Source organism: Athene noctua, chromosome 1 (genome assembly GCF_965140245.1).
Source record: "Athene noctua chromosome 1, bAthNoc1.hap1.1, whole genome shotgun sequence".
In the NCBI taxonomy this organism is placed as follows: Eukaryota; Metazoa; Chordata; class Aves; order Strigiformes; family Strigidae; genus Athene; species Athene noctua.
The window spans coordinates 87,981,598-87,992,536 of NC_134037.1; the positions used below are offsets into that span (position 1 = coordinate 87,981,598).

General features: G+C 43.3%; 1 protein-coding gene across 2 annotated transcripts; it reads left to right on the top strand.

Annotated features, from left to right (window-relative positions):
* Positions 1-1,072: 1,072 nt before the first annotated feature.
* Positions 1,073-9,137, top strand: PIGM (phosphatidylinositol glycan anchor biosynthesis class M). Of its 2 annotated transcripts, XM_074896842.1 has the most exons (2): positions 1,073-2,335; positions 4,517-9,137. In XM_074896842.1, exons 1-2 carry the CDS (start codon positions 1,192-1,194, stop codon positions 4,675-4,677), a joined length of 1,305 nt encoding a protein of 434 aa, XP_074752943.1. In that variant the 5' UTR covers positions 1,073-1,191; the 3' UTR covers positions 4,678-9,137. The 2 variants fall into 2 exon arrangements, with proteins under 2 accessions (XP_074752943.1, XP_074752944.1); XM_074896843.1 differs by lacking the exon at positions 4,517-9,137 and having other exon boundaries at positions 1,073-4,499.
* Positions 9,138-10,939: the final 1,802 nt, after the last annotated feature.

Sequence of the window (10,939 nt, forward strand, 5' to 3'; positions counted from 1 at the left end):
CTCCCAAAACGTTCCCGAACGAAACCATTCGGCAAAAAGAATGCAGTTGCAATTAACTATTAAATCAGCAAATGCACATTTTTTGATGAATAAAGCTTCTCTAAAAAAAACCCTACTCAGTTCTAACATGAAACCCATAAAATCGGTAAGTAATAAATACCTGTTTTTCAGTCAGCTGCAATTCAAATGTGAGATACAACCTATAGCAAATATCCAGACAGGAAAACTATTTCAAAAACACACAAAAACCTCAAAATAAAGCGGAATTAATTTCTTTGTTGTAAATAACTCATTCTAAGCTTTGATTTCCATGGTACTGTTTCTGATCTAAGCAAATGAGAAATTCACTGTGGAAGGAAGCTTACCTAAGTGCTTTAGAGAGAGCTCACACGTCTAGGCAAAACACAGCCATTTGCAGAAGGTAAATAACAGATGTTATTTTTCCTTCCTCTTCTTACTCAACTACTATTGCATATGTTGCCTCCCTGCCCACAGATCCTTCCCGATTTGCGCCGCACGCTGCGCCCTGGCCCTGAGGGGGTGAAGGAGCAGCAGGAACAGCAGGAACAGCAGGAGCAGAGTGGGCGGCGAGGCCCCACAGCTCTCCCTGCCCCCTGACAGAGGTGCCCGCCCTGCGCGGCGGGACCCCGCGCTTACTGCGGCAACGCACCGCAGCCCACCGGGCTAAACAGAAACCCCAACCACAGCGCCCCAGCTCGGGGGCGGGCAGCTCCACATGCCCCCCCCTCCGCAGGGGGTTACCCCGGGCGCGCAGGGACAGCGGAGCCCGTGGCGCTGCCCTGCTCACGTCCCGCCGCCTCAGGGCGCGGAGGACACGGCGGCCTGGAGCCCTGACCGGCCGGACGGCAGCGCCGGCCGCCGAGGGACCCCCCCCACGCTCCTCCCGCAGCCGCGCCTGCCCAGACCGCGGCGGTGCCGGTGCCGCCGCCGTTCTCCCGCCCGGCCGCCCCAGGCAGGGCAACGGCTTCGCCGGCCCCAGCACGCACGCGCCGCCGGCCGCGCGCAGGCGTGGTGCCGCCTTTCCGGCGCGCGGGCAGGCGGAAGCCGGGGCGGCGCGCGGCTGCCCGCCTGTGCCCCCGCGCCTCGCGCCCCTTCCCCGCCGCGCGCGCCTCGCCGTCCCCCCATCCCCCTCCGCGCGGTGCGGCCGCGGGCGGGCCCCGCCGGGAGACGATGGCGGCGGCGGTGGGGCGGTGGCCGGGGGTGGGCGCGACGCTGGTGGCGGCGCTGGTGGCGAGGCTGGGCCTGGTGCTGTACGGCTTGCAGCAGGACGGGGCCATGCGGGTGCGGTACACCGACGTCGACTACCGGGTCTTCACCGACGCGGCGCGGCTGGTGACCGAGGGGCGGTCGCCCTACCGACGGGCCACCTACCGCTACAGCCCGCTGCTGGCCTGGCTGCTGACGGCCAACGTCTACCTCGCCGAGGTCTTCGGGAAGCTGCTCTTCGTGGCGGGGGACCTGGCGGCTGCTGTCGTCGCCTACCGGGCCCTGCGGCGGCGAGGGGCTGCCGCCGGCCAGGCCTGCGGGTGCTGTGCCGCCGCCTGGCTCCTCAACCCGCTGCCCATGGCCGTCTCCAGCCGCGGCAACGCAGAGGCCCTGGTCGCGCTGCTCGTCCTCGCCACGCTGTACTTCGTGGAGGGGGGGAGTGTAGGAAAGGCCGCGCTCTGCTACGGGCTGGCTGTGCACGTGAAAATATACCCCCTGACGTACGCGCTGCCCATAGCGCTCCACCTGCAGAGCAGACGGGGCGGCCGGGAACAGCCGGCGGATGCGTGGTGTGACAAAAAAGCGAACTTTACTTTCGTAGCACACCTCTGGCGGGTTTTTGTAAAGATGCTGAACCGTGAGGTGCTGATTTTTGGAACGGTTGCTGGATCCGTGCTGGCTGCCTTGACTGCTGCATTTTACCATCTCTATGGCTGGGAGTTTTTGGAGCATGCCTACCTCTACCACCTGACCAGGAGGGATACCCGCCATAACTTCTCTCCCTATTTCTACATGTTGTACCTAACTGCAGAGAGCAAATGGAGTTTTGCCCTTGGACTTGCAGCTTTCCTGCCCCAGCTAGTTTTGCTCCTGGTTGTGTCCATAGCATTTTACAGAGACCTTGCCTTCTGTTGTTTCCTACACACCTCTATTTTTGTGAGTTTTAACAAAGTATGCACGTCCCAGTACTTTGTCTGGTATCTCTGCCTTTTGCCCCTCATAATGCCTAGTGTTAAGATGTCCTGGCGTCGTGGTGTGCTGCTTCTCTTTCTGTGGTTTGTTGGACAAGGCCTATGGCTCGCTCCTGCGTACTTTCTGGAGTTCAAAGGTTATAACACTTTTTTACTTATATGGTTGGCAGGCTTACTTTTCCTTTTTATTAATAGCCTCATAATTGTTCAGATAATTTCACATTATCAAAAAGAATCACAAGTTGCAAAAAAACTCAAACAACGGTAATAAACAGGCCAAAACCTAGAAACAGCCCTATTGTCTTCGCTGAGGCTTTTCATACCACCAGCACTTTGTTTAATGTAAACGTGTGTACATGGTACTAAAGCATGTTGTACATAAATGATACTCTTTCAGGGCTGTGGGGGCACTGACCGGCCTTAAGTGCCTTGAGCAGCATCTGCAGATGTACCTGTCTCCCACGTTGACCTTGAAACTGCCTTGTAACCTTCTCTTCCGTCCTGCATCCTGCTACTCCTGACTGGACCAGTTCATCACTTCCCATATGTGGGGCTGTGAGTGGACTCTGTTACCAGCACCCGTGTCCACCTGCTGCCTCCAGACACAGCGTGACTGTGTCCTGGTCAGCGAGAGTATAGCCTGTGCTGGGGTCACCATCAGCTCCTGATTGTACCCTCTCATCTTCTTGCTCCCTGGCACCCTTTTTCTTATTGTAGCTTTATTTGATGAGAACTGTGGCGTCTGTCGAGGAAAACACAGGTGATTCTAAAAGGATGTTGGAGTTTGGCAGTCTTGTACTTTGCAGTAGGTGGGTGGGGTGTTTTGCAAGGGTTAAACTAATGAACGAATATAAGGCAATTGCTTAATATGTACACGGATTTTTTCTTTTCACAGTAGCGTTTTAGCTATATGGTCTTTGTGGCCTGTACCTGGTCTTTCTTCAACAAAGTGAGAAAAAAGTGGTTATTTCATACAAGTCATTAACTTCTTGAAACTTAATTTATTTTAGAATTCAGATATGCCTGCTCATTCAGATACTTATTTTTGCCTTCTCAGTATGGTTTGAATTTTTGAACAGATTTGTTCCCCTTGCCATGGAGGAAGATTTTTCCAAATACCTGTCTTGGGTCAGAGAGATGTATAAGGCAAAAATATTTGTGTTCCTTACTGCTACAATCTAGAAAAGAGGCCACTACTTTAAACTGCAGTTAATTAATAGTTATTGTGGATGTTAACAACAGCAAATGCAAAGAGGCAAAGTACAGCTAGAAAGGCACCTGCATCCCAAAAGCACTAGAGTTTATACCAAAAAGTAATTGGAAATGTAGTTTCTCAGTAGCTCAGTATCTCTACTACTTAAAATAAATGAAAAAGAAGTTGAGGAAGTGGAGCAGTTGCCAGAAGAAAAGGAAAGTTTTAAAATAGGAAGCTCTACAACCTGTCAAAATGAGGTATTTATTCCCAGATAAGACTGAGAAGATGTGGAATTGAGTGTCAGGTGGTAGTGAGAGAAGTTCAGAGCCATTTCGAAGTCAACACTCTCAAGAACATCCTACGAGAGGTCTGGTGTACACAGCCCTTGACAGAGGTGGAAACTAGCAATGTATTTTTTAAATAAAATTTTGAGTTTAAATAAGTTTGGCATATGTCAAATTTAAGAATTTTCATATTTGCCTCAGCTTTTATTTACATCCTAATGGGAAAGTGAAGCCCTTGGTTTATAACGTGGAGCAGAGCTTCAGGCCAAAATAACCACTCGGTGGGTTTCCCAGTGTTGTCAGTGGGAAAGGATGTAGCCAAGCGGTTTTGCCTTCCAGGTTCATTCTTGCCATGCTGCCTCTCTGAATCCTGCGGTTTCCTGAGGCAGCCCTCTTCCCCAGTGCTGCAGTGGCTCCCTGCTTTCTTATGCACAGGGTTTTCTTTCCTGGTTGTAGCTCTACCTTGTGAGGCTGAACTGCAGTGTTCTGATCTGTGAATTTTCCCTGTTGCTTCTGGTCCCCACTGAGGTGGTTATGTGAAAGGAGAGGAAGCCTCCGAGCCCCAACAGCCCAGAGCCAAAGGGCGCATTACCAGGAGGTGTGACAACTTCCTTACACTGCTTTGGCCCAGTTCAGCTGTTAGGAGGAAGGATAATTTCCCCATGCAGAGCCGTGGGGGGTGATTCTGCTCCCCTGCTGGAAGGCATTCTGGTTTCCCCTGCCAGTCTGCACTCACACTCGCCTTCGCATTGTGAAGATCCTGCCAGCCTCTTCTTTGTAAATCCAGAAATTTGATAAGGCAATGAATATATTTTTGACAAACTGTTTTGGTTTTTCAGGCAGGTCATACAGATGTGGCACTGATTTCCTTCCCCTGGTTCTGCCTGGGTTGAAGACGGAAGGAGGAAAGACTTCTCTAGCACCAGCTTGTTGCCCTCTTCCACAGGAGGTTTATCAGTCAAAAGACTGGTGGCACAAGTCACTTTCAGACATGATTTAGTTTTATATTAATCACCAAAACATTTTGTATGTGTTTTGAGTGTATGAAGAGACATTGTTCTGTGTGGTTTTATTTTCCGAGGCAGAGCTTGATATACCCAGTTAGTGTGTCACTAGAAGACCGAAGAGGCTGTTCTGTGCCAATACCTCTGTTCGCCCCATCCCAGCATAAAGGCAATAGCTCATTTTCCCTTGCGACTGATCTATTACTCATTATACATTTTTCTGTTGCAAATAGCATGTTTTCTTCCCCTAAAACGATGTTTCGTATTTCTTTAAGAGACTTAATTATGCTGTTCCCAGATCTTTGCACTCCCTTATTTTTTTCCTCCTGTTGGCAAAGAAAGCAAATGAAAGCCAAAAGGTGTTTCCACCTACAAAACCCTTTTTTTAAAAAGAAATGCATTTTGAGTTACTGTATTTATGACAGGAATATAATGGGGTTTAGGTGGAAAGTAATTTCCTTACGAAAAATACATTCTCGATTCATTAACAGCTAAATCATTTTGAGGCCTTCAGAAGACAAGTTCTGCAGCAACAGAGACTGAAGACTACCATCCCTTTGCAGGTCAATATCAGCCCTTCAGCGATGATTTGAGAAAGTCGTGCATAAATAAGTTATAAAAAGGCTTTTATATAAGCTCAGATTTACAGTCATAAATTTAGTAATCCAGTATGAGTTCCTCTTTTTACAGTTGTTGTTTTGTAAGCTAGTCACCAAAATGTGTTTGGGATTTAGAAGTAATTCACTGACTCATAAAAAGCTGGATGGGAGAAATGAACTGAAAGGCGAACAGGAGAGATAATTTGAGTTTAGTTCTTGCAAATCACTTTAGATAGTTAAGTGGAATTGAATAACTATTCACTGATAGCATTAAATCAAAATAATTGTAGTTGAGTGCAGAACAGGTTATAATTCATGAACAAGTCATGGTGGTTCATTATAATGCTCTTAAAATTTACCAAATTAATTTCCTATGGAACATTCATTGCTTTTGATGGTGTTCATGTTCTTTTGCTTAATAATAATTTTATGTTCATTTATCATCTGGTAATTAGGAACTGAACCAGAATTTCCTAATTCTGGAAATTAGGAACTCTGTATGCTAGCTTTCGTTCCCTACCTGGGTTGCAAAATTGCAGTGCTATTTTTTTATAAAAAGTTGATGTTCCCAATGAAATGTGTCTCATTTGCACACATTTTTCACACTGCACTGAAACCAGCCCTGCAGTGCAACGTGCAAGATGTGCAAGATGTGAAAGATGAAGTAAAAAGAAGAAAAGAAATACCAAGACAAAAAACATTTTTGCCTTGCTTTTTATACCACAGCCTATAGTCCAAAGGCTCCTGGCTGGACTTCTGTCAAAGCTTCAGCATTTAACAATGATTTGCTGTAAAATTTATAAATGGAATTACTCAAATAACAAGGTAAACAAAAATACAATAACAAGTGTTTAAATTTTAGTATTAGCATGCTCTATTACCATCTCTGACAGAATAACCATGTACTTGGTCCTTATTAAGTAACTGCCCTGTCTGTGTTACTAGCATTGTATTGACTCCTGTAATAGTAAAGGCAGCAATTATGTGCTCTGAACTGAGCTTTCTCAAAGAAACCCTTGAAGCTTCTATATTTAACAGCAGGGTGAAACTCCAGCATTTTTCCTAAGGTTTTATAGAGAAAGCAAATGTTTGAGCAAATTGCGCCCCTTTTTTAGCTGAGAATAATGAGGCGTGTAATTTAAAAGGGCTGCAGAAATACATAGTGAACACATGGAACTCAAAAAGTATGTATTTCCCAAAGACAGCTGCAGGATGCATACCCTACTGATAGCATCATTATGGAATAGGATTATCCTGAATTTAGGACAAACCCCTTACACAGACTGAAACCCAAACACTCGTGCAACTTTCTTGCTTAAGGGCATGTTTATGTGCATCATATACACAAACCTAAACATTTACTTGCACATACAGAAGCAAAGAGTCCCAGTCAAGTGACCTTTGAATAACATGATTTTTCAGAGCTGCCCTCTGTAAAACAGGTTTCTTAAGTGTTTCCTATATTCAGTACTCAGAATCTCTTAGTGACTTTGAAACTTGAATCCCATAAATTTTGATGCATATAGAAAGTAAAACCTATGCAGCAGGGATCTTGAGTTGTAACAGATGTGTTCAAGAACCAGCTAATTCTGACTATATTTGAAGGTACACATTCCACCAGTATCCTGATGTTCTTCATTACAGCAGTCTGCACTGGTCACATTGTTGGTGTAGGAGTCTTTATGCATGATAAATGAGGTCAGAGACCTACATTTTTTATGAAGTAAAAATATTAGAAAGTTAATGAAGCAGTACCATTTGGTTTTGGTTTTTTTAAATCACTTTTCTGTAAGTACCTTAAAAAAGCCATGCAATATATCAATGCAATCCATGCATTTTTTAATGACTTCTAAGTCTCTTTTTCATTGGACACTATCCATTATATACAAAGAAGACCAACATTTGACAGTTTTTAATGCTATAATAGTATCTTGATTCAGCAGGATTCCTCATGACTCTAGCATGTGCTGAGGCAGGCATGGGTTTCTGCAGAAACAAGAGGTTGCTTATTGGAGGCAATCTTAATGTGTAAATAAAGCTTTAGCTTCAGCCTCTTCATATTCTTAGAGTTTAACTTCGAGCCTTTAACATTCTCTTCAGACAAAACATTTCATAGCTTGCACATAAAGACATGACAGATAAGAGATCCTCACTATTTCCTATGGAAATTGTGGGGAAGCAAGCTAGAAAATCTGTGGAAGAAATATCTAAAGGAAATGTGTGTATCTGATATGTATGAAGACAGAACTTCCGCCTTGGAAATGAGTTGAAATGCAGACAACTCGAGCAGTAAGTCTGTACTGTGAAACCTGCATTATTTATATGAAGGGTATTCTATCAAAGTGTGCTTTCCGTTTTTACAGGAGGAAAATGGGATCTTGGTAGCAATTGTCAGTCTGGATGAACATAATTTTGCTTCCTTCACATTATCATAAGCGGGTCTGTAGGATGTTGCATCATACAGTAGCACTTGTGGAGTTGTACAGGTGTGACTTGTATAAGCTGTTAATAGGCAATATTGTTGGTGTAGCAAGAGAGTATTAGCGAGCAGTCACTCTGAAACTGCTTTATGAAAGTTAACTCAAGTAAAATCTGATTTCTGCTTCACAAGTCAGCAGCTGTGCTAATAGAGATGGTAGTGTTTTGACAGTAATTTTCCAAGGAGAGCTGCACTCTGTGGCCCATATGCTTCCATTCTGTGCAAAAGAACGTTAATTCAAATCCCCTGGTGATCTGACAGTCAACATTTTTTTAATCTATCCCATGTCCCTCCTACTGATCCAATAGATTGAATTAGCCAGAAAGCAGGTTTAGAAAATGAAGTGGAAAACAAAGTATGATTGCCCTTCCTTTATTTTTCTACACTGTATAGTGTGAATATGTTGAATAATTAAGATTACCTTTTGGAACACAGCACCGTTTGAGCTAGGTGTTAGAGCATTTCATTAATACAAGGTGTTTCACCCAAAAGCATCTGAGGGAATATTGACTGAATGGGCTTTTGTCAAATGATAGTAAAACTACTGATAGTTTATGTCAGCTTCAATATCTTTCCATTATTACAACACTATAACAACTCAAAAATTAACCAAAAATAGCCATACTTGTAAATTCTAGTTTCCAGCTTCCCTTACTCAAAAGAGTTTGGAGGACACACATAGCCATAAACTCAGTAAAGGAGAACAAATGTTCTCATAGCATTAATAATTAATAATTATTTCTTTCCCACAGCTGACATCTTTCTGAAGAAAGTAGCACCTTTATTTTTTTTTATGCAAAGTCTGGAAATTCACATGAGTAACAAGTACTTCTCCACCTTAAAAGTGTCAGATGTATTTGAAAATAGATTTTAATTACCATTAGCACTTCCAAGTTTAGTGCTGGCAACAACCACCTTGTTAATTCTAGCAGTACAGGAACTGAAGTCATGACCAATTTTCCTTCATGCTCTAATAAACTGGTTGATTAAGTATAAGAAAGTTTGTTGCTGGAAGTGAACCAAATGTTGTTTGTTCACTGGAAAGAAATACTGCATGGCTAGGGCCAAAATTTACATGTGTGAGACGGAGTGAAGTGATCAAGAAATAAGGGCAAAAGTGAGACCCTGGAGACCTTGACTGTTGTCTTGCTTCTGCCACTAATTTATCAGTGATTTCAGCTTGCTGTGCTGTTTGCCTCTGCCACTTTTGAGTACTTGATCCGTTTAAATGACAACTTATTCAAGCCAAGATGTGTCTCCTCATCCATTCCTGTAACATGCTGCCATGAAGTGATGGCAGTCTTGTTTGAAACAGTTATGAGCCTGATTGTTAGTAGACGATAAACACTTAACAAAAGATGTTTTGATTAAAACAATATTCAAAATACTTTTTTTTTTTTTTCATATATTTAAACCTTTTCTGCAGAATATGTTAAGTTCTCAGGTGCATTCCAGCATTGCATTTGTATGAGAGGGTGGACTACTGCTGAAGCTAAATGAAGATCTGGAAGCAGATTAACAGCACTCATGGTAAAAAAGCTAAACAATTAAGAAAAATCATTTAGAAAATTATAGTGTAGTTGAATCTCAAGTAAGTAAGATTTTACTATTAGTCGTCTGCTTAGATTATATTGGAAGTTCATACTGAAAATGTATTAGGGAAATGAAACCTCAGGCAGTTCTGCAGCTGGTATAAATAGTTACTGTTGCCTCAGATATGAGAAATAATGGCTGGAGAACTGTTTCTGTGTATTCATGAAGCGTCCTATATATTATGATGTTATCCAAGAAAAAGTTACTAGTTGTGTGGCACTATAAAAGCAAATTACAATTCTGTGTTCAGATACAGGTGAAACAATGAATTCTTTCACCTTGGTCTTTCTCCAAAGCTTTCATTAAAAGATGCGCAGATTACCAAAATTAAATCCAGACCAGATGTGCTGTGCCAGAAGCAGTTACAGGGTGCTCTAAATTTGCTTCAGCATTCTAAGCTTCTCAAACAAGTGCATGCTCAGTGTGGGAGACCGTAGGTGGTGGGATTGCACAGATGCAAACTTCCCCACAGCATACCCAGAATAGATTTTTTCCATGGTTCTTAAGGCACCCAGATGTTGCCTTAAGCTATACTATAATAGCAATATATATTTCTTCATATATCTATACATATCTTAAAGATACATATATATCCTATATAAATATATACATCCTCATCTGTAATAGTACAACAGCAAATTCAGGGACTTCATGCCCACCCCAACTGGATAAGCATCTAAGGACACAGGAAGTGGCCCCTTCTGGGTTACAGGGCCATGTCAGGCCCTTTACCAGGACCTATCAATAGCCTGGGAGCGAAAGGGCAGATATGCCTCTTAGTAATCAGCCACCAATGTGTTACTTTATAATGTGGAATCCCAATTGCTTTTTAGCAGTGGAGTCAGGCATGACCACATATGCAAATTGAGAAGCATGCAAATAAGTGTGACTCAGAGCAAAAAGTCATTTTCATTGTATTTATTTCATATATCATGTGAGGTCTAGAAAGTGTTGAAAGTCTAGAATTGTGTCAGTAGAGAAAACTGATGTGGAGATTGAACAATGGTTGATCCTTCACTAAGAAGTAACTGACACCAGCCCCAGTTCCCTTATTACATATGTTCAGAGAAAAAGCTCACACATAAAATGGTGAACGAATATTCTCCTAATTTTAGGGGCACAGAACGCTGAGGGTGTTAAATTACATGGCTATGAAAACAACTGGACAAGTACACAGAATAAAAATTTGTCAAGGGCTATTAAATAAAAAAACCCTTCTTCTCTGGTCTTGGGAATTCACTAAACGGCAAATCATGGTAACCTAGGGAAGCATTTCTGGGGAAATCTCTCCTCTGTTTGTCTAGTTTTCCTATGCATCTGTTGCTGACCACATTTGGAGAAAGGATACTGGTCCAATCCATGATGGTTGTTCCTAGGTTTCTAACCACAACAAGTGTCCCAGCAGAGCATTCCCATAACCAAGTATGCTCAGTTACTTGTTTATGCCCTTGCTTTTACACCACTTGAAGTTGTATGTCAGATAACATCTTAGTTCTGGGCCTGTGCATGTGCTTGCTCTGTTTTTCCAGAGTGGATGGTACCAGATTGTGCCAGTAAACCACAACTGCACTTTGTTTCTTTGCCATT